At 33.8% G+C, this 26,625-nt stretch overlaps 1 protein-coding gene across 3 annotated transcripts in view; it reads left to right on the top strand.

Annotated features, from left to right (window-relative positions):
- Positions 1–26,625, top strand: part of LOC121415967 (cGMP-dependent 3',5'-cyclic phosphodiesterase-like) — a 107,194-nt gene that overhangs the window by 67,826 nt on the left and 12,743 nt on the right. For 2 of the 3 annotated variants that reach the window (XM_041609567.1, XM_041609418.1), the window contains 10 exons: positions 948–1,078; positions 4,570–4,681; positions 4,999–5,038; positions 16,980–17,043; positions 18,173–18,233; positions 19,044–19,067; positions 23,165–23,225; positions 24,074–24,190; positions 24,760–24,798; positions 25,401–25,474. In XM_041609567.1, the coding sequence (XP_041465501.1) occupies positions 948–1,078; positions 4,570–4,681; positions 4,999–5,038; positions 16,980–17,043; positions 18,173–18,233; positions 19,044–19,067; positions 23,165–23,225; positions 24,074–24,190; positions 24,760–24,798; positions 25,401–25,474 (723 nt within the window). The remainder of the gene's footprint in view (positions 1–947; positions 1,079–4,569; positions 4,682–4,998; positions 5,039–16,979; positions 17,044–18,172; positions 18,234–19,043; positions 19,068–23,164; positions 23,226–24,073; positions 24,191–24,759; positions 24,799–25,400; positions 25,475–26,625) is intronic. The other variant, XM_041609492.1, reaches the window with a different exon arrangement.

Here is a 26,625-nt window from a genome sequence, read left to right as displayed (position 1 = left end):
GAGATTCTAAGCTTTACATTGATAGGTCATTTGTCTATTTTATTTATGATTAAGTTATGATAAATCATCGCTAAATCTCGGTTTCGTTTTTTCTGGGACGCACTGTATAATGGATTACATATTGAGCTTATTTGCAGGTGAAGACACGTCATAGTTTGGTTCAGGATATCTTAACCGTTTTAATTATATAACAAGTTTTGTTGAATTACAACTTCCTTTGTAGTGCTTTATGGGATATTTTGAGGGATTTAATATTGCGATTACAATTCTGGGTCAACTTTGAATATTTTTTTTATTGTTGAAAAAGGCATATAATGGAAGCTTATTATATCTTAAAATGCACTTTTTTCAGCATTTTATTTTTTTTTCTGAATTGAAATCTGAAAGGCATTAATTTTTACTACCACGAATGGGGCCAATGAATAGACACTTTATATGCGCCTCGCAGTTGAATTTTGTATGATTTTTCATATTACTGCGTAAATATAAAAATCAACATTGAACACAGTACCAAGACCATAGCAGTCAACCACTGAATACCCCATAAAACAAGTCTTGTTGAATGATATTTTTTTAATACACAACAACCAATGTTAATACATGGTGGTTCAGCTCCTGAATGACTGGAAATATGAAAAATTATGATAATTATAATATAAAGCATTTATGAGGCGCCCATTTATCTAGTTGCCTATTCAATGGCACTCTATAGATTACCCTGGCTGTAGCTTCAGCTGCTAAAAGTCCTTGATGCATTCAAGGAATTAATCCTGCCGGGTACCCATTCACCTCACCTAGGTCAAGTGCAGCACAGTGTGGACAAATTTCTTGCTGAAGAAAAACAAGCCATGGCTAGGATTCGAAACCACGACCCTCTGTTTGAAAGGCGAGCGTCAGTATGATAAGTATGAATAAGACTAAACTTGTTATTATTATTTTCTTTATAGAGTGATCTTAATGACTTGAAAAGCAAGCTGAAGGTTGAGATCAAGTCTCTACTGGCTGTACCAATCATCAACCAAGCTACCTCTAAAGTGGTGGGTGTTGCTTGTGCAATCAATAAACGAGGTGCAAAGAAGTGAGTATCATTTCCTCTTTATTACTCTTTGCGTGTCCATTGATGGTGTTAAGTTGCTAAAGATCATATCATTGTTGTCATAAAAAACAATAACATCATTAAACATTGACAACAATGTTATTATCACCACCATCATAGTCATCATCATCACCATCATCATCATCTTCACTATTATCTTATTGTGTGACATTAATTGCTTTCAAGAATATGAAGACAACTGAAATATTGTATTTTCAATTCTGTCTCTTAAATGTTCCTGAGTTTTGTGATATTTCATGTGTCTATATTGATTGGAAGAATATTTTTGTTTACTTGAACAATTGAATTTTAGAATGAAAAAAAAGAGACGTTTTGTTGTATGGTACCTTGTATTTTCTTTATAAGAAAAATAAAAATTGTGAAAAGAGTCTCACTCTACTAATTGTTAAGTGTATATTTTGCAATATCTTGCAATTTTTTGGGATAGAGAGTTAGACTCTTTTTCAAAATGTCTGTTTTCTTATCAAGAAAATTTCACTCAATAGTCGACTCTCATCATCGCAGCATAACTATTTTGTGTTGCAAAAAACGGGAGCGAAAAGAAGCTTTCTAAAAAAAAACAGCTCTTCATCATCAACAAGATGTGTACCCTTCAATCTTGCGCTTGACCATGCAAATCAGATCTAAAGTAGGTTGGGGTTGGCCAATGCACTAGTTTACCATTCATCCCCAAAGCTGTCACTCGGTGCAATCATGCGTGTAATGCATATGTAACAAATGATTGGGAATATTCAGTTTTGACCTGTTGACTGTGAACTTGCCATTAGGTCTTTAGTGTTTTTTTTTCTGATGGCTATTGACATATGTTTATGTAGAACAGAGAGTGGAAGAGGACTGCAAAAAACTAACATGGTGTTCTTAATGAAGAATAAGTGGAACAGAAATTGGTGGAAACAGAAAGATACAAAGAGAATAGTCTTGATAATAAGTGGTATTGCTGAACACTGTCATATTCATGAGCAGATGGATTAACAAGTGTGACATCTAGGATTGCCTGCCCAATTTCCTTTCAAAATCTCTGTATTGCAAAGCTAGAAGCAGTATCAGGATATTTTGAAGAAAGGGAAAGGGGGGGGGGGGGTGGACAAGACAACCTACAGTTGATGTCATATTTTATTCAATTGAATCATCGGGGTATTATTGGGTTACACAGACCATGCCTCCCCTTTCGATTCTATTTTTTTTTTCTTTCTGAACTTTTCCCCCTCTCTGTTTCTTTTTTTTTTTCCCACCAGAATTTTTTTTTTTTGGGGGGGGGGCAGTCATCCATGCATGTATGTAAATACTACATTTTGGGAATGTAAACTATGTGTTAAAAGATCTGGCTGTAAGGAAATGCTTCGCAGTCACATCCCCGTTCATTTTCTATTGTTTTATCTTGAATAGAGAAGTGGAATGATTGTTAGACGACTACCCTAATCTAATGTATGTTTGTCTAAATGTCACGTTGAGAGCTTATTTATTACCCTAACACAGCGAGGGGTGTTACTTTCACTCATCAAAATGAAATCGGAGACAGGCAGACTGATAATCATCGGGGCCCAATTTAGCATGTTCTATCCCATCATGCAGCCAATTAATTTGATCGGCAATAAATATCTGCTCCTCGCATCATCGATCCGCTATCCCTGGAAGTTGTGGAAAAGATTTGTTTTGCTGCATCATTGCTCTCTTCCTATTTCTTCTTTTCAAAATAATAAGCAAAACCTTTCACTTTGGATAAGTAGATGGAATTGAGCTGTTAGCTTCAGGGTATTTTTCATTTTCTCTATATTGGGGAAACTTTATAGTGATGCATTCTATATTGCTGTTCTTGCATTTCATCATTAAAGAAGGGTTTAAAAACAGTTTATTAGAAATGGCATAAATTATTTTTAATCATCATCATCATGCAAATAAAATTTCTTGTCATTTATCACTCCTAAATGTTAATCTTAATCTGAGTTCCATAATACTTATAAAGAATTTTTTCAAATAATTGGCTTTCATACATATTTCACAATAATAATACTTCAGATTAGTACTCAGTAGGTTTTATTGAGAGAGCGGAACAGCGTTTCAATGAATTAGATTGTTAACATATCCCATGTGCCATCCTATTGAATTCAAAATATTCCTCAACCATGCCCAGGGGTGCCAAATTACCCCCCTTTCTTCTCCCAGAGGGCATGGATATCACCCTGCATTAACATCTTTAGATTAAGTTAGAAGATCCTATTCAGTGCTGGTAATTGATGCTAAGTTGGCATGACAGAAAGAGATGAATTAGATTTAACTGATAAAACGTCAATCAGGGAGTGGAGGCAGAAGATACAGTACATGGTGGTCTTTGAAGACATATCTGTACTCAGCTCTCTGGATTGTATTTCCCCAGGGTGTCAAACTGGTTTTGTTTGGATTTTATCAAGTTTTAGTCTAACAAGATCAGTTGGGTGTTAAATAGGAGTTCATCTGGAGTAATTGTTATATCACTTTCAAGATATAGTCTCAGTGATGGAAATATTTCATCTAATTTATGCTTTTATACATGTAACATGGAAATAGCCGTTGCAAGATTGGAGTACATACGATACATTTGTGATGTTAAAAAATATACATTATTAGGTGAACAAATTTCATTAGGAATATCATGAAAATTTGTTAATGATTTTGTATTTGATCTTTCAATCACTTCGGTATATCAACATTCTTTAAAGTGACAAACCATTGAGGCTTCATTTGTTTATGAATGTTCTGATAGCTGCAGAGACTAATTCATCTTGTCATCACTGGCAATAAATTATTGTACTATTGCATATATATATATATAGTAGGCCTAGCAAGAATGGAGAGAAGTTGAGGTTGGGCATTTGAAAAGGTTATTTTAAATTGCACAATATTTCTGTTTAGAAAATAGCTTCCTACAGATCCTGTTTGATTTTTTTTTCAATATGAAATGCTTTTATCACATATTTTCTTGCTGGCCACAATAGTGATCTTGAAGAGAAATGGGTATGAAAGACATTACTTTAACAAAATTAGGGCATGTAGGAATGAAGACCATAACCCATTTCCCTAAAATTTTCCTTAACTGTGTATTCTAAACTACATTACTGTTCTCGACATTTATTATGATGTTCAGTGTTTCCAACCATTGACCTGTTTTTATCATGAATTTCTTTGATTTGATGTCAGTAACTTGTAAACACTCTCCACCAATGTGATAGGCCAAGTACCTGATAGCATGAAAACATCAATTCTTACTTATTGGAATATCCCCCCCCCCCTGAATGGAGATTGTTCTGATATTTTTTGCAGGTACACCAAAGTCTAATGATCTGATAGTAATCTGTAAAGCATAACACAGAAATATTTTGAGTGTGTGTACATGTGTGTTTTTGATGTATGAAGTGTTTCATAAAAGCAAGATGTCATTATTAACCAATGTATTCTCTGTTACTTTCAATATTTAGATACACAAATGCAGACATTGACGTGATCAAACATTGCTTCAAATACACAGTACCTGTCCTGACGAGTACATTAGCCCTACAGAAAGAAACACAGCTAAAGCATGAAACACAGGTATTCACATTCTCTTATCTGCCATCACGTTCAGAAGTTAAATAATTACCCTTCACCAATAAATTATGTTGCATTAGTATGTTTATACTCCTATAGTGTTGTTTCAAATCTAGTGATCAAATTTCTAAAATTCTGGAAAAACAGCATTTTAATTATAATTCTTTGATAAGAATTTATATGACAGATTTGCCTCTGTATGTATTATATTTCAAACGTTTTACCATATTATGTGAATACAATTTTAGACCTTTAATAATCCTCATGAATAGCATTCCATGGTAACGTCTAGTTTGGTCATTTTTCTCTCATTGCTACAGTGCATGCTTCAAGTAGCCAAGAACCTCTTCACGCATCTTGGTAAGTTCAAAGATGATGCAATCCTCTGGTCTCAGGTGCCCTTAGAATTAGCTTCCTTGAATGCACAGATCAATCTGCATGCCCCTCATAGTTTAGACGTCATCCCTTTGTCAAAGGCTCATCTTTTCACCTTCCAAGAGTCTTTCGAAGGAACAGAGTTAGATGTAGGCTTGGAGAGTCTTGAGAGTTGTGATTCTTTCGGGCGTGTGAGAGGGTGGAGGGATATGTCGGAAAAAGAGGTTGAGAGTGTGGAGGAGTTCTTGCATCTTGAGAGGTCGCTATTAGCAAGCGAGGGAGCAACTGATGATGGGGTTTCAGATGGATCAGACAGCAGTAGCACTTGCAGTCAAGGTAGTCTGGTTGGATCGTCAAGCTCTAGCAGTGCAGGAAGCCGACGGGTACTCTGGGATAGTATGGAGACTGAAACTTTGCAAGCATTGACTGAACTTGGTTTTGGAAGCAGTGTATCATTACAAGGAGACAGGTACCCACTATTCAAAGTCGCCAAGTCCTCAGGGACTTCTAGTAGCTCTATCATCTGTGCCAAATCAATATGTAGCTCTGACAGTTGTCCCCATTCCAGTACTACCACTCTTGCCGTTCCTTGTGAATCCTTGGAAGTACTGACCTCAAAGCCGTCAGCCAGTCTTGTGGATCATAAGGGCAGTGCCAAGAGTATCCTATGTGAATGTTGTTACAGGAGAGCTTCATATGACATGAAATCTGAAGGTCCTCAGCATGATCAGCAGCTGCTACCTTCATGTAATAAAAAGACAATTCCCAAGGTCATACTGACCACCCCAGGTCTTTCAGAGTGTCTTTTGCTTGAGGATTTCAATGATGTTATTCCATGTGAATGCTACGTGTCACCAAGTGGTCACCTTCTCAATACTGCCTCTGCTTCCAGTCAAACCGTTGGTGCAGGCATCAAGCCAGACACTGCAAGCATTGATCATCAGTTCTCTGCAAATGATGCTGTCCCTGATCCCCAAAGTAACAATTCCTATAAGGTGTTCCAGAGCTCCAAGGTCCTTCTTGGGACAGATGACGCTGATAGATTGCTGTGTACTAGAGGTTCTACCTTCCAGCTAGACTGGAATTCATCCAATGTAGAAATTCAGCAGATCTCTCAGTCAAGCCTCCCAGTGTCCAAAGGTCCAAGTCTCCAAGAAACATGTAGGTGGACTGTTCTTGGTTCTACAGTTGTTGATTCAGTTTTCATCTTGGCTTTTACAGTTCTAGTTGGGAGTTATGAAGTATAACTCAATTTTTCTTGTGATTTAATATTGCATTGATTTTCAGTGTTCACAGCATTGTGCTGTAGTTCTTGTCATGATTAAAACTCTCTGAAAACCTGGGGAGTGTATCATAAAACAAATAGTGATAAATCTGCTCTGAGCTAATCTGTTTTGTGAAATACTTACCAGGACTTTTTTTTTTGCCTTTACAGTTCAAGTTGACCTGTTTGAATTTCACTACATTTCATAGTTCTTTGACTTTATCGGTATTGTTGCTTAACATGTACATGTAATATTACAATGCTCTTTAAAACAAGGTTCTAGCCATTACAAAGAATAGCTCAATGGTCAACCATCTTTAATGAGGAAAAAAAGAAGAAAGAAGCCTAATTAAGTAAATCTTGGTTATAAGTCTTATATCCCACTCCTCCCTTGGAGATAAGTTAGTCAAAAGAAATGCAATCCCTTAATCCATGTTCTCCTTGCCAGTTGACTATTGAGCTCTTTATGTGCATGCATACATGTATCATGTGTTGGGGAGTGATTGATATTCAGTTTTAAAAAAATCCCTTTTGAATTTGTTCTACTCGTATAGAGTTTTATCAGCATGCAATATGGAAACTATTCTACATTTATCATTAATCTTTTTAGTATTTATTTCTATTTTCATTTTCTTTGTGCTTTTTTAAAAATCTCTTTTTCTTTTGTTTTCTTCCAGGGGAGTGGGATTTATTCATGGGGTAATTCATTGGGAGGGGGGTTTGTTTAGAGTTTCATTTCCATGAAAACTCATGATGTCATTGTTTTTCATTTCTCATGGAGATGTTTTATTATCTATTTTGTTAAAAAATATTGTACTTATTCAAAAGATGACATATTTCATTTGCATGCTGGCTATCCTTATTCTCTTTTGCTTTGATTTACTTTGTTCTGTTGTTATTTTCTCTCTTTGCACAATGAAAGTTCTCATTTCATTTATATAAAGGTGTTTATCTGATTTCATAATCGTTGAACTCACTTGATCATGTTCATACTTAAATTGATAATTTTTTTTGTACATACAGCTGAGGTATGAATATCTGTTCATTGGTCAGTGTATAAAATAAATCTGAAGAGCTCGGTTGCATTATTCCTTAGCAAAATAACAACATATCTTCTTTTTGAATTCTGTTAACAAGATATCTCTCTTGATATCATCTTCTCTCTTACCTTCCTGTGCCATCGGACACAAAAATCAGAAGCTTTCTTAGCGTTGAACTTTCACATTAGGATCTTATCCTCTTAATCTGATTTAGTTGCAGAAAACCCTGTTTGTTGCTTTGCCGTTCTTAAGCAGCTGCAGGGGGGGAGGGTGCGTGGTAAAGTAATTGGCCCCGCATTGAAAGCAATGATGATAAAGAGCTTATCCCACTTCCATCATATTTCTCTCTGATTGATTTGCAAAGTATCTTGAAGAGATTGAGGCTCGGACTTGATTATGGAGGTTAGCGGCAGGAATGTGGAGGTAAATGGAAGGCATTGACTCAGGAATTTGAGAGAGGGGGGTGTAAGCCAGGGTAGGATGGGTGAATAATATATCCGGTGGATATGTGGATGGTGAGATTAGGACATGAAACTATGTATAGAGCAGCATAGGAAATGCATGACGGCAATGGGCGATTTTGCCTCCATCACAGCCCTAAATCGCCCCTAAAATTCCGCAATTGTAGTGCTTTAGGGCGACCATATTTTCTACTTCTGCTACAACAATATTCAAGAATATGAATAAAATCAATATCCTACATAGGGCAGAGAATTTTGAAGCCCCTGTAGGTGGTTGTTAATGGCTTTGTGTTTTGGGGTCTTCCGTCTTTTGTCCATCCTGTAATCCTCCCATGATCTTATTGTCCATCAATTTCCAAATATCTGAATGAATCTCATATTTAATAATCTTCAAAGCAAAAACAAGCTCAAGCTAGACTGTGTAGGTTATGTACCTGATTAGAGGTCAGCTGTATTTGTGGATGATATGAGCTTAGGTGAGTGGATTTACCCTGAAGGTTTAGGCTAGGGATTATTAAGAGGGCAGGAACGATTGGAAAAATCCTGATGAATCCACCTAGCTTCATTGATATTTACAATATATGAAGAATTATTAAATAGATGGATGTAAGCTTTTAGACATAACACTATTTTGTAGGTCTGTAGAGGTCATCTCAGAGAGCAGAAGTATTGAATGAATATGCATGCTTATGTAGATAATGATCCTGATTTTGATTGTAATCATAAAATGAATTTTGGATGATGTTCCCAAAAGATAAAGGATTATTAATGAATATTTTCCATGCCCATGTGATAGTGTGCCATTGTGCACGGATTGGTGAGTGTATGCTGTATGACAAATTGCGCCTGATAAACCCAGAACCTGTTTATCCTTTCAAGGTGATTGCAAAAAAAGAACAAATTTACTTTTTATGTCACAAATAAGCTAATAAATAGTGTGATACATGTTACACAAATCTGATGTGGAAAGGTTCATCCATGCATGTGGACAGAAAGTCACAGATTTAAAAAAAAATAACAGTGAATCATGATTTTCAAGTAATGATGGATTATATAAATAATAATTGGAATACCAATATTTGATTTATATTTTTTTCTTGCCTGCATAGCAGAAGCAAGCATCGTCAACATCATATCTGAAGCAAGGTTAAGTTTTTTAACTGCCATCGTAACATTGGAAATTTGACTTATTTCATGAAACTTGAGATAAGGGAATTCAAGTATCGGTATATATATAGAGTAATGTAATTTCAAGTCACTAGGCAAAGTTCACAGGTCATTTTGGGGTCAGTGAACTGATATCAATGTGGAACATCTTAAAGGAAAAGTCCATCCCAACAAAAAAATTACTTGAATAAAAAGAGAAAAATCCAACAAGCATAACACTGAAAATGTCATCAAAATCAGATGTAAAATAAGAAAGTTAAGACATTTTAAAGTTTCGCTTAATTTAAAAAAACAATTATATGCACATCCTGGTCGGTATGCAAATGAGGAGACTGATGACCTCATCCACTCACTATTTTGTATTTTATTAAATGAAAAATGAAATATTCTAATTTTCTCATCGTCAATTGAAACAACGATAATTCCTCCCTGAACATATGGCATTAGCAAATGTTAAATACTATATATGGTTCAGTCAAGTTGGTCCATATTGTCAAAATTTGTAAAAGAAATAAATATTGCATAATTCAAACGATACAAAACAAAAGAAATAGTAAGGGACATCATCAACTGTCTCATTTGCATGTCACTGACTTGTGCATATCACTGTTTTTGAAAAATAAGCAAAATTTTAAAATGTCATTTACTTATTTTACACCCAATTTTGATAAATTTTCAGTGTTATGCTAGTTTGTTTTTTCTCTATTTATTCAAATCAACATTTTCCTGTGGTGGACTTGACCTTTAACTTGGATAAAAATTCATATTTTGATTATTAATCAAACTTAATGAAACTTGTATGAGATGAGATGGTATTTTGATATGAATTATATGAAATGAATAACAAGTTTTTAAATCAAGGTCAAACGTCATTTTAGATCAATTAATTTAGGATTCTTCATCAATATTTTTCTCTCTTTAAAAACTATTCATGGTAGTTGTCAAAATTAAGATGCTGATATTTTGAATAGTGCAATGAAGGCCAGAATACAAGAGGCATTCCACTTGTTCATGAAATAAATGCAAATATTGGCTCTTTGTGTAAATAGATATTTCAATGTATCACACTCATAGCCATTCAATATTATCTAACCAGTGACTGATATTGACAAAGAGATGCTTGCTGGTGAAATGATCAATATATTTTAGTGAACAGAAGATACACGTATATCTATGTATGTATGTTTGTGTAGCTGTATGATGTTACCTACCTGCGGTCAATTATCAGTTGGTCCAATTCTCTTGCTTGCCAAGTGCAAGTCAAAATCAAGAAAAGGAAGAGAATTTTGAATTCGCTTCCCCTTTCGGGCAAGTAAATATAGTCAAGCTATCAAGAAATGAAAAAAAAATCAAAGTCAATTGATACATGTATAATGTGAAAGTCCATCATTCAAGTTCAACTCCAACAGTGGTCAGATATACAAAGTTCCAAAATTCAATTGAAATAATCATTTTTTGAAATACTAGAATGATGATTTTGGCATGGTGGATAAGTTTTAGCGCAATCAAGATAAACATGCATGTGTGATCTGGACAAGTAAGTTTGAATTATAGAAGGTGGGGGGGGGGGGGGGTAGATCACTTCTATTTTATAATCCTATCAATTAATTGTTATAACATCTTTACCTTTCAGTGTGTAAAGTGCTTTGTTCATTTTCTGGTTCTGGGACCTGTGATACAAACCATAGATATTGATTATACGATGGATATGTGCGATTGATTATACGATAGATATGTGCGATTTTTAAAAAGTAGTTCAGAATTTTGGGGTTAATGTGATATAGGATCAAGTTCATGTTTTTTTGTGGTGTACAACAACTAGAAATTGTGTGCAATACTGTCCTTTATCATGTTTATACAAAAAAAAATCTGTCTATCAGCTTGTAAAATCATGGTTTCAAAAATCCAATGTACTATCCCATCAGAGAAGTAAATTAAGCTCTGATGATGGAAATTCTGTTCTGATGATGAATATGTGTGATTGATTATACGATGGATATGTGCGATTGATTTGCGATCGATTATACAATAGATATGTGCGATGAATTTTACAATGGATATGTGGGATTGATTATACGATGGATATGTGCGATTGATTATGCGATGAATATGTGCTATTGATTACATGATGGATATGTGCGATTGATTATACAATGGATATGTGCGATCGATTATACGATAGATATGTGCGGTGAATTATACGATGGATATGTGCGATTGATTATAAGAAGGATATGTGCGATTGATTATACGATGGATATGTGCGATACTAATCACTACAATCTATTATGGAAATCTGCCTTATGATCAATGGCTTAGTTTGTTTTGGGATCCGTAATTCTAGGCTATTCTCTTGAGACCTGCACAACACAAATCTTTATAAGAATGCAAAGAAAATCATAAGAGAAAAAAATCTACTCAACCATGGTTGTGTAAAGCCGATGGGTATGAAAATGTAATTGAAAAATAAATTATGTATGAAAGATTGATGATAGCTGAGTTCAATGCCCTGGACCAGACTAAGAGGAGCTTTTATAATCATGAATGTGATCAAAAGAGATGAGGGGCAGGAAACTTGAGTAATGCTATTCTCAGTCATCCCTAGCTTTGAGGAGGTGATACATGAAACCAATTTACAATGCATTGAAAAATATCATTGGTAAGATGACAATTTTAGTTCTTAATCACTTTACATTTTCTTTTGCAAGAATTACGCTGTAAAACAAAGCTTAGTGATTGATCATAGATTGATATTAATGATTGATCACAGATAGATTTTAATTATATTTTCTGTATTGATGTAAATAGAAAAAGATAGTAAATAAACATTACGCAATTGATTTTGAAAATCATTGCTGATTAATAATTGAGGTTTGAAATGAAAGCGTTATTTAGTCAGATGACTTGAGAACATGCCTCAAGAAAAAAAGGTTAACTGGGAAGCTGTTTCAATTGAAGCTATGTATTATCAAATTGCTAGTCGTAAGGACAAGTCATTTGTTGTTCAAGATAATTTTATATGATGGGTGTTATAGCAAGACAATGATTTCTAACTGATTAAACTTGTTATATTCAATGGCATCCCTTACCCTGCAGTGCTTAGAAATGGTATAAAACTGTATTTTATTTTTCTTCAAGAAAATAGAGTTACCTACAGTGTATCCCTTTTATATTTTTACGTGATTGCAACTAAAATCTTAGAATATTACTTATGCTTCCAATAAACCTGTCAATTTTTATTCTTTGCTTTATATCAGAAAAGACTTTTTACTTGATTCTGGTGATACATGTGACCATTCAGAGTGCGAAATATCTAGTGTAGAGTTCATACTTATGTCAAGATGTGGTGGACATCTGTATGATCACGAGCTGGAAAAAAAAACACCAATCAACTTTAATAACTCTGCCCTTTTAGAAATAGCATGAGATTCTAATGCATTTAGAGTGTGAGGTATCAACTACTGTACTTCATCCAACCTCGTTTTGTTATTCTCTCTCTCATTCTCTCTCCCACTCACTTTCTCCCTTTCTCTCATTTCACATCTGCCCCATTGTTTTTCAGTTCTGTCCTGCATTTGGTTTTATATTTATAGATTTATTGTTCAGTTCATTGTATATGCCTCTCTTGTATAATTTTCCTGTCGCTTTCTAGCAATCTCTTTTCTAATGCTCCATGAGTTTTTTAAATTTTTAATTTTGATGTTATATCCACCCCTCCTCTCTTTATTCCTCTCCCTTTGTCTGTTTTCTCTTGTTCTCTCTTTCCATTTCCTTCTCCCTTTCCTCCTTCTTTTCCCTCTACTCCTACTCTATCTCTCTCTCTCTCTCTCTGTTGCTCTATAAATCTCTCTCTGTCTCTTTATCGCCTCTTATTTTCTTTTTTCTACCACTCTCCTAGTATTTCCCATCAAGTCAGACTGTTCCAGAAAGGATCAAAATTGATGTGTCCTTTTCGTTTATGTCCCATTACCATTTCCCGTCTATCCGTCTAAAGTACACTCTGCACTTCAAACGTTCTGCTCGCTTTATCTTCCAATTTATTGACATTTTCGCTTGTGCCACATCTTCATTTTATTTTTCATTTGTAGACTCAATGCATTTCTTTTCCCTTTTCCAAGAATTCTGAAGGTTTTAATATTTCTGATTGATTTGTAATTTATCAGTTGGCTTTGAGTTATCTATCTTTGTTCTATTCTCCTTGGAATTTTAAAATGTTTCCATATTTTTATGATATATTGAGATGCAGTCAATGAACACTGTTTTAATATAACCATGGCATGTATGTGAACAAAATTCTTATCATTGAATAAATTTTCAAAAAAGATTGAGGCAGATATTACTACTTGCTTGATAGAACTCTACTTTCATTGTGATTGCTTAAAATATTTTAGGAATAGTTTGTTGTCATTATAATTTGCAGTTTAATATTTGTGTTTGCATCATTCTATAATGTTATTGGAAGAAACTATCATTGGTTTTGTCAATGATTTTTGTCTCACCTGCGAAGCAAAGTGAGACTATAGGCGCCGCTTTTCCGACGGCGGCGGCGGCGGCGGCGTCAACATCAAATCTTAACCTGAGGTTAAGTTTTTGAAATGACGTCATAACTTAGAAAGTATATGGACCTAGTTAATAAAACTTGGCCATAAGGTTAATCAAGTATTACTGAACATCCTATTAGAGTTTCATGTCACATGACCAAGGTCAAAGGTCATTTAGGGTCAATGAACTTAGACCATGTTGGAGGAATCAACATCGAAATCTTAACCTGAGGTTAAGTTTTTGAAATGTCATCATAACTTAGAAAATATATGGACCTAGTTCATGAAACTTGGACATTAGGTTAATCAAGTATCACTAAACATCCTACATGAGTTTCACGTCACATGACCAAGGTCAAAGGTCATTTAGGGTCAATGAACTTTGGCCGAATTGGGGATATCTGTTGAATTCCCATCATAACTTTGAAAGTTTATGGATCTGATTCATGAAACTTGGACACAATAGTAATCAAGCATCACTGAAAATTTTGTGCAAGTTTCAGGTCTCATGATTAAGGTCAAAGGTCATTTAGGGTCAATGAACTTTTGCCGAATCGGGGGTATCTGTTGAATTACCATCATAACTTTGAAAGTTTATTGGTCTAGTTCATTAAACTTGGACATTAGAGTAATCAAGTATCACTGAACATCCTGTTCGAGTTTCAGGTCACATGATCAAGGTCAAAGGTCATGTAAGGTCAATGAACTTTGGCTATGTTGGGGTTTTTTGTTGAATAACCATCATATCTCTGTAAGTTTATTGGTCTAGTTCATAAAAAAGTGGACATAAGAGTAACCATGTATCACTGAACATCTTGTGCGAGTTAGAGTAGTATTCAAAGTCAGCACTGCTGCTATATTGAAACGCGTGATGCAGGTGAGACGGCCAGAGGCATTCCACTTGTTTTTGAATAAGAATTATTGTCACTTGACAGTAATTAATGCTGTACTTTTTAAGAGAGCAAAGCATGCAAGCCAACTTTCTTTTCTAGGGACATTGATATCTTATGTTGATAAATCCATTTGTGTACAAAGGCAAGACTTCAAAAAATCTATAAACCCCCTGTCATTCTCCTTCTGATATACATGAAATGCTTTCAAATGTTGAACCCAGCACATTTTTATACAATCAAATGATAATATTCTTACCTTCCTCACAGATATCAACTAATTATAAATCAATAAAATCCTATCTTTGGGAATACCTTACAAGCATGTATAAAGCTAATTATGGTTTCCTGCATCATCTTTTTAGTTGACCCTCATCTCATTATGTTATATACTCCCATCTCGAGAGCATTTGGTACATGTAGACTTAGCATCACAACATATATATATATATACAATTTTAAGAAAGTGCGTATCTATGAAAAAAAAATAATATAGTATCGCGAGCAATATGTGAGAGTACATTGACCGATGTCTGAATGGTTATCTTTATTGGTCATATCACTTCCAATTTTCCATAGCGAGCTGGATGTATGTAGTATTGTTCTCTTCTCATGATATTTCTGGTTCATATTACTACTTTGATTTCTTTATGAAGCTTAAGAGATATAGCTAGGCTCGGGCCTGCAATGATTTGAGAAATACTATTAGTCCTCTATCTGTAGCTTCTGATTTGGGTCATTTGATTGTTGTGTTATTACAACTTGAACCCAAAACTACTATTATATCCTATTTGTATTGAGAAGAAATATTCATGTTAAAACTTCTACAATTCAATGGACTTGTGTGTGTTTTTTAACTTTTTAATTTCAATTCAACATCATGCACTAATTTCTTCACCAATTTAGTTCACCTCTTAATTGATTTCACCTAATTTTACTTTGTTCCATTACTTCTTTAACTACGGTTCTGCATTTTACTTTTATTGTTATTATTTTGAAAAAAAAAACACACTAATAAGCAATATTTTAGATAGTACTAGTAGTATAGTGAAGGAGTTGGTCTCTATAAGTGTTAATGTTACACATTTATGAGATCAATAGGTGAAGAAGAAAACATTTCTTAAAAGCGTAAAGGAGATGAAATGGCATTTTTATAAGAATTCTGTGTTACTTGTTTAATATATTTTTTTAAGTAGTTCAGAAATTTGGGGAGAATGTGATCCCGTATAGGATCAAGTTCATGTTTTTTGTGGTGTACAACAACTAGAAATTGTGTGCAATACTGTCCTTTATCATGTTCATACAAAAAAAAATCTTGTCTATCAGCTTGTAAAATCATGGTTTCAAAAATCCAATGTCTCCCATCAGAGAAGTAAATTAAGCTCTGATGATGGAAATTCTGTTCTGATGATGGAAATTATCAGTGGTTTGTAATATATCCCTGAAATCTATTATTGCCTCTAAGAAAACTATGCTATAAATGCATGGTTGGTATGGTTACAGTACAAACAATTCCATTTTGCCAATTCTTATTTCTTGTTTGGTTTTTTTTTTTTTTTGCAGGATTTTCTGCATTTATTGAAATAATATACATAACAAATTAACAATGCTTGAAACATAATCATAATATAGCATAAAGTACATAACCAAGTGACAATCTTATATGTAGTGACTGAAGACATGAATACATTAAAAAAATATATATATATATTAATGAGTAAAATGCAGAGGCAAACTATATAAGCAAATACATGCTTGAAGCATAGCAGTTTTGACTCAGTTGCAGTGAGCAACAGTTAACTGTTAAGAATATTATGAAATCAACATGTTAATCATGGTTCATATTATGTTTTGACGTACATGCAATCTGAACGAGTACACTTAGGTACTTCAAGAAAGATGTATGCTATAACAATTAACAGGAATAGGCATATTTTGGCATGTGTTATAATATACAGTAGTTTGAAAAAAAAGACCCTTTAGAGACGATATGCCTAATGTTTGTTTAATTTTATTTTGCTAATTACAGGGCCACTGGCAGGATATCTGGTATATCATGTATTCATATAAAAACATGAGATGGCTATTTTGGTTACGATTCATTTTGCGATCATGACCACAACTAATATTTCTCTATAGATAACTGTGTTACCATCCAACAAAAAATGCAGTCATTTGATTTACGTCATTCTGACCACACATTTGTATCATGTTTTTCTTTTCAGCAGTTTCAATCTGAGACCCACTCACATACCATCATCACTTACCCCATTTAGTAATAATATTCTACAGAAAAGTAAAAAGTGAAAGGTTTACATTCATTTAAAAGGTTAGAAATCTTTCATAGACATTTAATGAACTTTTGATAGTCTAGTCTAATGAAATTTGAGACTCATCACAGACCATCATTAGTGTCCCATTTTAAAAATACTTCTACTATACAGAAAAGTAAAAGTGAAGAGTTTTCATTTCTTAAAAGGTTGGATATCTTTCATATGCATTTTAATGAACTTATGATAGTTTTGTCTACTGACTGACTGGTTGGTTTGTTTGATGTCTGCAGATGATGTGTATGTACTCCTGAGAGAGATCATGCAAGAAGCAAGGAACTTAACTCAGGCTGAAAGGTAAGACTACCAACAATAATCATATTTCCAAGAAACTCTTAAAAAGACAGATGATGTCTGAAAGTGTAAGTATTATGAACTCATGGGTCACCTGGGCTTTTCAGAACACTCATCATTTTGATTTGATTGATCTGATTTGATTTAATGTTTCATATTCCACAAAATGTTCTTTTGAATTCATTCTTTTGAACATATTTAAAAAAATTACGACAAGCAAAACATTTACTGTCTGACAAAGACATTCATCAAACAGCTTTCCTTTTTTTATCTATTCTGAGAGGGAATACCAAGGGTGCACTTCAATTAAATTTTCACAGGGTCATGTAAAGGTAATGTGGATCTAAATTAGTTTTTTCACTTCCAGTCTTCAAGTTCACAGAGGCCATTGACCTAAAGAGCATGGTATGCAATAATGAATAAACTCATTCTTAATAAACACCTGATGAGACTCAACCTTAAGCAAAGTGAAGCAGCTGAATTGGATTTCATCAATAATTTGATAACCAGCCCGAGGCTGAAGAAATGTCTAACCATCATTTATCTTAAGTGCTCATCTCTTCCCTCTGTAAATAGATCTTTTTTAATTATACATTTTTAGCCAGATTTGAAATTGTCAATTAAAAAATTGATGTTTAGGCAACCTTACAGATTAAAAGTAATGATTGTAATACCCTTTTCATAAACCTATCCTCCAATTAGCCGCCTAAGAGTAATGCGGATAATTCAATAAAAATTGCGTTCATAAACTCCGAAAATAAGCCGCATTATTTTTACGAGCGCCCGTCCTGAAAAGGCGGATAATCGCCATGACAACTGGACACGCCCCCTCCGATGCGGTTGTGTTGGAAAAGGGTGACCTTGTGACCGCACCATGGCAATTATCCGCATTATTTGGAAATGCGTTCATAAACTCAAAATCTTATCCTGATGCCGCTATTATGCGGATAATAGCAGCATCAGAGTAATGCGGATAACTCTTGTCCTCCAATTTTACGACCAAATTATGCTGCTATTAGCCGCCTAATTCATAGTAATTGGGTTTATGAAAGGGGTATATGAGGCAAATGTCTCAATTATGACAACTTCACTGAAAATGTCCTTGCTTTTCTTTTTCTTTCTGCAACTCTAGGTGTTCCCTGTTTCTTGTGGAAAATGATGAGCTTGTAGCCAAAGTATTTGATGGCCAGCTGGTAAGGAAAACTTTTTCAATAATCCTTGTTCCCTTTGTTTTTATTTGGCTATTATATTATGTGTAGGAAATTACATAGAGTAGTTCTCTCATCAAAACATCATTTCAAACTTCTTTATATGTTGTTGATTCATTGCTCTATTTTTTAATTGATTTTGACTTATTATGAGCAATTTCAACTTTGAAATTTTACATTGCTAATTTGATATGATCTGTTAACTGGTAATTTATACTAAAGTGATTGTAGAGACTCATTATTTGCCAACAATTATCAAAATTTAAAGGTTCCTCTTCCCTGAGATCAAGTTGATTTTAATTGATAATTTAAGATTAAAAAAAAAACAAAATAAAAAATAAATGTATGCGAGTAGAAGATAGAAGACTAATTAAGTTACAGACATTTTTACTTTTGTGAGATACAGGGGCCGCGGAACGGTTTTCAAAGTGGGGGGGGGCTGAATATGCAAAAAATCCCAATCATATGGTCATTTTTATGTTTTTGTACACGGTTTGTGGGGGGGCTAAAGCCCTCACCCCCTCCCCCCTTCCATGGCCCCTGAGATAGTGTTATAATAATGGCTTTATTTTACAATATTGACAGCCAAAAATTTTTGAGCCTTATTAAACTGATATACATGTAATTACTCCACTCTGTCTTGATTTTTTTTTCCAGTTTTTATATTTCACTGTTTTGTTGATTTGATAGTACTCTCTTTGTACAAATTTAACTTCATCTCATGGTTGAGTAGTCCCTTTACAATCAAAACACTAGAGCAATCATTGATGATATTCTTGTTAAATCTGGTTTTAGATACAATCTAACAAGTCACATGAGGTATGTATCTATAGGACCTAATATGTTAGCCTGACTGCCTTCTACCTGCATTTTGGGTTGGACTTTCTGTATTTCTTTCTAGTACTGAAAAGAAAGTTGTGATCTGGGTCTTGTCTAACAAGAGATGTGATAGGTCCAATAAATCTCAAATATGGAGAGCCTTCAGTGTTATGATCATTTATACATGTATGTATTTGCGTATGGCTATGCACTATTAAGAAAATGATGATAAAAGCTCACAGGTTGGTAAAAACAACAATGTTTGCATAATTGTCATTAAAAAATTAATAATTCAGCTGACACAATGATGATACTGATAATGATCATGGATGATAGTGGTGATGAGAATGATGATGAAAATTATGATCATAATATTGTTAATTAATATAATGCAAGATCTATAGGCCTATGTTTTATCCTCTTCTGTGCTTCACAACTCATTCGGTGGAGCGAGTAATTGCTGTAATGGCAAAGTTACCAGTTTTAACTCTTTATGAACCAAGCCCCTGCTATAGCGGCATTGCCAAAATGCATTGTATCTAGATAATGACATGACTGGCTTTCCATAGTTGAGACCAATTGGATCAATCACAATTGTTTGTGAGAAGAAATCCTGGTCATATTGGGGAATGATGGAGAGTGAATGCGTTGTTTCTTTTTTTTCCAGTATAAAGCATGTTGGTGATGCTTTTAAGAGTTTAACATTACTATTAGGGAAACAGATACATTCATTTAAACAAACTGACATGTTCAAGCCCAATTTCAGAAACAACTACAATAAAACACAACTCTAAAATTCAACTCAAGTTGATTTTCACCCAATGAAAAGCATGTATTTTGGATTTGTTAAGTTTAATTTAAACACGCTTCCACTCTGCACCATGTTTTAGGAGAACACCTGGCTACAACACCACTGTATTCATTCAATAAGAATATATTCTCTTTGCAAAGAGCCAATGTTCAGGCATGAAATTACTCTTAGAATTGTTATACACTTTAACAATTAACTGAAAGTTTAGATTTTGTTGATGATTTGGAGTAGCAGGACCCTGGGAAACAAGGTTTCATGATTGATCATACAATTGATTTTACCCATTGATCGCGCATGACAATCAGTGTAATCAATGATGAAAATTAGCCCTACGATCAGTCAGCAAGCCTTGTGTCATTAGGCCCATGTCTTATATATTATATATACGTCTGCATTCTTTTCTGTTTTCAAGATTGGGAAAATTAGGAAGCTACTTGGTCAGCCAACTTGACTTCAGAAACTAATCCATGCCTTTATATCCTATCGATAGATTCTTGCAATTTTGATTTTTTTAAGTGAAATTCATAACCACATTTACTTCAACTACAAATATGGCAAATCTTATAAGGCTTACATCTCTCTCTCTCTCTCTCTCTAGAAAATCAGAACATATTCCATTCATTGCAATCACTTCTTTCTCATTCAATAACACAATTTACATTGATTTACACTATTCTTCATAGCATTGCCCATACCTGTATGTTGAATAGCAGCTAAACTTTAATTTTGATATTTTAAGGGCAATGCCACTTTCTATTGGGCACATTTCTAAATTTCAGCTCAAATAGGAAAAAAGAGATCAAAGAGCACATAAATATCCACAGAAAAAAAGAGGAGCAATCAAGGCCAGGACATAGTGGCCTTGGGTTAGTTTAAAGGTCAAGTCTACCTCAGAAAAATGTTGATTTGAATCAATAGAGAAAAATCAGGCAAACATAGTGCTGAAAATTTCATCAAAATCGGATGTAAAATAAGAAATGACATTTTTAAGTTTCGCTTATTTCTCACAAAATAGTTATATGCACAATTTGGTCACATGCAAATGAGAGAATAGGTGATGTCCCTCACTCACTACTTCTGTTTTTTAATTGTTTGAATTATACAATATTTCAATTTCTACAGATTTGACAATAAGGACCAACTTGACTGGACTATAAAATGTCAAACAATGATAATTCCACATTTTTAGGGAGAAATAAAATCACAGGACAATGAGGAGGAAATTAGAATATTTCATATAATAAAATACATAAGAAATAGTGAGTGAGTGATGTCATCAGTTCCCTCATTTGCATATCGACCAGGATGTGCAGATAACTGTTTTGTGAACTTAAGCGAAACTTAAAGATATCATAACTTTCTTATTTTACATCCAATTTTGATGAAATTTTCAGTGTTATGCTTGTTTGATTTTTCTCTTTTTATTCAAATCAATCTTTTGTTGGGGTGAACACGTCCTTTAAGCGTTGTAGCAGCCTCATTTTATACACTCTTCTTTCTCCGTTCTTGATCTTCCTCTTTGCTGCTAATATTCTGGTCCAAGAATACTTTCAGTTTGGGTGAACAACTTCTTTCTGTAATTTCGCTTGTTCTATGAAATAAGTTACCTGCTCATATTCACAATATAAAGGTCTTACTCACCCCACCCATAAAACCTTAAGTAGGGCCTATCTTCCTTTCATTGGTACATGCCTCTCTTGGTTGGTTAAGGGAGATATCCCTCTCTATTTATAGTACTGACAATCAATGTCATCTTCTTTTTTTTCTATATTGATTTATATTGAAGTAAAGATTATTATAGGTCTCATTCATTTTTATCCACAGAAATAATATTTTTTACGTTTGATTCTTATGCAAAGGGGGAAGGATGATAAAGAAGTTCTTTTTTTTTCTTTTTATAAAGTGGTATTTTAAAACAAATTTTACTTAAAGCATGTGAATGATATTTATCATAAGGTACACTCTCTCATCTTCTTCTTCAGGGTTGATCTACCTCCTTCAAGATTGAAGATTAGCAGATCTTGTATGATATATAATATAGTCTAGGAATATAATGAAGCTGTGGAGGTTTCTATAAATAGGGATAGGTTCTTGTTCACTCTACAGTGTGTATCAATAAAAAGTTTGCACTTTGAAAATGTCCTGGGAATTGAAAAAGATACAACATGGGGATAATTTTTTTCACATACATTGTTGGGTATGGGTCTCATCTATCAAATGAAAGTAAACATTTTGACAAAATGTTGCACCTGAGTGAGCACTGTCCATTTATGTAAAGCTAGCGTAAATCGATCTGCGCAGGAATGCTCATTTTCACCCTTTGTCAAGGAAAGATGGCGAAATCAAAGTGACCGTGTGGTACATTTTTCATACATTTCTTTTGCATTTGTAGCAAATTGAAATAAAGCAGTTACATTTTGATATTTTATGACAACTTTGCCACCATAATTAACATTTTAACCCTAGTTAAGCAAAACCTTTACCCTTTTGATGCCTTCTGGATCAATCATAAACCAATCATAGACCTAGAATCTTTAGTTGAGATTTATAATATGTGATATTAACCTCAGAGCGATTGTTGCTGCAGTGTGAGTCACAGCCAGCATGCATTGCCTGTGATCACAGTCAAAGAAATTGTTTCCACACCTTCCATCTATATTTAAATTGGAAAAAAGATGCTGACTTTTGGCCAGATTATGTTTTTACAGAATATTTCTTTTAGGGGGAACAAATCATTTCTACCACGCAGTCCTGTGGGATCAATATTTCTTTCCTATCTTTGAACAATATCATTTTAGTTATTTTGTAGTTGGGATTGGAGGTCTGCAGATGATGTGATATTAGTGTGTAATTGAAATCTTTAGAATCTAGGGACCTATAAAAGTTTCAGCTTTACAATTCATTTTATTTTGTTCTGTACTGCTTGGATGCAAGTTTATTCAAGGTTGTTAGTAAGTGTGTTTGTGTTTTTGCACCGGCACGGAATGATTGTGGTGATTACAACTTGCTCTCATTGGGCTCATTTATTATGTTTGAGTAATCTTTGCAAGATATGAACTAATATTCACTGAAGAGCCAACAAAGATTTTGGGCATTATGGAATTATCTGTACGCACCACAATCTAACAATATGGAATAAGGAATAATGTTTTCTTTACATTTCCATAATTCAGTATGAAACTTTCTGAAGGTATATTTATATGAACATATTGTTTTGGAGTCTTTTTTATGATTTTAGAAGTGTTTTATTTCTTAAAAACATGTTCGTTTTTGTTTTCATTGACAGGAATCTGGTGAAGTGAGGATTCCTATCACACATGGCATTGCCGGTCATGTCGCTAGTACAGGTTAGAATCATAGTGTGAATGCTCCTACCCTTATTTAATGTATGAGAGCTTTCATATTAGATCTTATATCTGAAAGACTCATTTTAGTGTTTTTAAATTCAGTGTTTACTGTATGTTGAGTTTTTGATGTTTAGAATGTGTTTAGGTTGTCAAACAGCCACAAGCACCAATGGAAATTTTAATGGATGATACTGATCATGTTATCTATGTACTCAACTGTAAAAGATTTGTTATTGCTTTTTATTCAAAGATCTTACACTTAAAGGGGAGGTTAACCCTGACAAGAAGTTGATTGTAAAAAATAGCAGAAAAATTATTAAAAATATTGCTGAAGGATTGAGAAAATTCTATCAAAGAATAAAAAAAAGTTATGAGAATTTCAATTATATGATTTTTGACATTATATGTGTGCAGCTTTACTACATATCTTATGGTAAAATAAAATCAATTATGATGTAAAAAAAACCCCGTAAAATTCTAATAAATTTCTTAATCTTTAATGGATTTTCCTCTAACCTTCAATATTTTTTTCTGCTATTTTTACAACAAAATTTTCTTCAGGGTGAACTTCCCCCATTAAATTCTGACTTTGCTCTCATTTCAAGTGCTTATTGATGTCTGTGTGCCACAATTCCATTGGATATTTTGTTTAGGAGGGTCCAATATTAGATGATGTAATCTATGATAAATACTTGTGTTTGGTGATATGATGATAGTTTTGTATTATACTAGTTGTTGCCATTCTAAGAAGAGATAGAAAGAAGGAGAAACTAACCAAACTGTAAAATAAGATTGAATGTCTGTTTCATCCTTCACTGATTTAATATGCTGCCCTCATTGTTTTGCAGGTAACATCTTGAACATCAAGGATGCATATTCTCACCCTTTGTTCTATCGAGGAGTAGATGATAGTACAGGATTCAGGACCAGGAATATCCTGTGTTTCCCTATCAGAGATGGACCAAGTATGCTATAATGTATTTCATACTAAACCCTGTAGTTGTGAAATAAAATGTCCTGGATATCTCTGTATCAAACCTATGGACTTTCAATATTGATTTTGAAGTCTGTGAATTCACCAAGTTCAATTTATTGGATTTTTTTTTTACTTCTCTTTTCTGAGTGTTGTTTTATTCATTTCTTAATTCTATTACTGATTCTTCTCTTCTGTGAAAAGAATCATGTTTTTATTTGTTTTGATAATCTATGGAAACAGAAATATGTTCAAGAAAATATTTCAAATTATAGAAAATTTGAAGTTCGAATAAAAAATACTAGATAATAAATAACGTTGATGTGTATCCTTATTTTTCAATCCATATTTTCTCTGTTTAAGAATTTGCATTTTTCATATTCAAGGTATACATGTAAGTAGATAATTATGTTTACAGATGTACATGTATGAACAGTTTACTTTCTTTTTTATATGAATTTCTTTTCTTCAAGTCCATGTTTTTGTTTTCTATTTAACTATGTCAATGTTTGTATGAATTTGTTTCTTAAACTTTTTGTATTTTCTCCTTTATTTTTACAGCTGTGGTTGGAATTGCTGAACTATGCAATAAAATCAATGGTAAGTGAGAATACTGCAGGGCCAAGTTTCACAAAGGACTTCAAACTGTTGTTGTTTTGCCTTTAAGGCAACTTCTATGATGATAAGAGGGCTCAGTAGCCGATCACAATTGAGACTTCCATAGTAGTTGCCATAATGGTAAAGTTACCATAGTTGATTTTATGAAAGAGGGTCCTGTTGATTCATCCTCTGTTATTTTGTAGTATGTATACCCATTCAAATGGAGAGAGGGAGTTATTGGAATATCTTTCCTTTGTTTATTTAGATCTGTAAAAAAAATTATACAGATTTCAGGGAGCAGTCAGAGATGAAAATTTCACATGATAATGAAAATCTTCAGGAATTGGAAAAAAAAGAATAAACAAACCATATTAAAATCACATCTAATTATTTGTTGCTTTCTGTTTGACCATTGCAATATGTGAAAGCCAATCTAACCCCCCCCCCCTTTTTTAATATGGATGACATAATTCAATAGATGCCAAATGATATTTAGAAGGATCCTTATTACCGTGCATCAATATTATCAATTTGTGGTTACTCAGTACTGTCTGAATTCATCATTCCAATAACACATGATGCATCTTTATCTTTTCTTTCAGGTCTGTTCTTCACTAAACATGATGAAGATGTGGCATCAGCATTTTCCATATACTGTGGAATCAGTATTGTACATGTAAGATACCCTTTTGCATCTTTTGCACTTGCATCTCTTTATTCCCATTCATTGACTTTATGTGAGATATAATTTTATTGCCTTCCTAGAGTTTGAATAAAGCATTTCATTTCCCCCGACAAATTTATGTTTTTCGCCAAGGGATTATTTTTGCCCTAAGCTTTTGTATGGTTTAATTATTTCTAATCTAGTATTTGAATCTGGTTGGATCGACATTCATATTTAATGTTCTGTCTGTGAAAATGAACAATGCATTAGGACTAAGTCAATTTTGAGTGATTAAGATCATGTGAACAGAGCTCTCTTGTTAAGCATTTCATGAAAAGTTTTGTCAGTGATTGTCGCTGACTAATTTGCTGTCAGCCAATCAGGTGCGAGGATTTTCAGTAGCTTGTAACAATAGCCAGTGAAAATCATTGACCATATTCTTCATGAAGCACTCACCAGGTCTTAATGGTATTCTGAAGTGTTTTGTCAAATCTTAGTAAAGCAATGAGTTGAGAAGTTAACATCTTGTAATTATGCTTCAATTATTTAACTCATCTTGATTCCCAAGGATGAGAAAAAGTAAAATCTTGGAAAGTAAATTGGGAGTGGCCAATAGGACACACCACAGATCACCTACATTTGGCTTTTGAACTGGTCACACTTTGCAATAGTGGGATTCAGTATTCTATCTTAATAAGCATCTTTCTAATCTATTCAACAGCTTATAAACATTTATAGGGATGCTAGTCACAATTTAAAGTACATTTGAAAGGTTTTATCGTATTACATGACTGGGTTTATTGGAGGTGATGTATGATACAAAGAAGAGAAGGTAGAAGGCAGTCATTAACTCTTAAGCTGCTTCTGTATCCAATGGCACTAGATAATGCACCTATCTTTCATTGAGTAATGATTCATCTGGCACCTTAAAGAAAAAAATAGAAATACCAGATCAAAATTTGCTGAGGGGGCTGCTATTATAAAAAGGTTCTATTTCATTAAATTCAGACCCTTATTAGAGCTATTTATGAATGATAGTCCCTCCATGTTTGCACTCTTTCGGATATTTGTAAGTCTAGGCATGGCTTAATGTACGACTGGTGACCAATTTGGACATACAGTATGTGACCTGCCACTCCAAAACCAACAATAGTTGACCAAAA

The sequence above is a fragment of the Lytechinus variegatus genome, chromosome 1, assembly GCF_018143015.1.
Source record: "Lytechinus variegatus isolate NC3 chromosome 1, Lvar_3.0, whole genome shotgun sequence".
Lineage (NCBI taxonomy): Eukaryota > Metazoa > Echinodermata > Echinoidea > Temnopleuroida > Toxopneustidae > Lytechinus > Lytechinus variegatus.
Note: the sequence above shows the minus strand (reverse complement) of the source record. Positions and strands in the feature narration are given on the sequence as shown.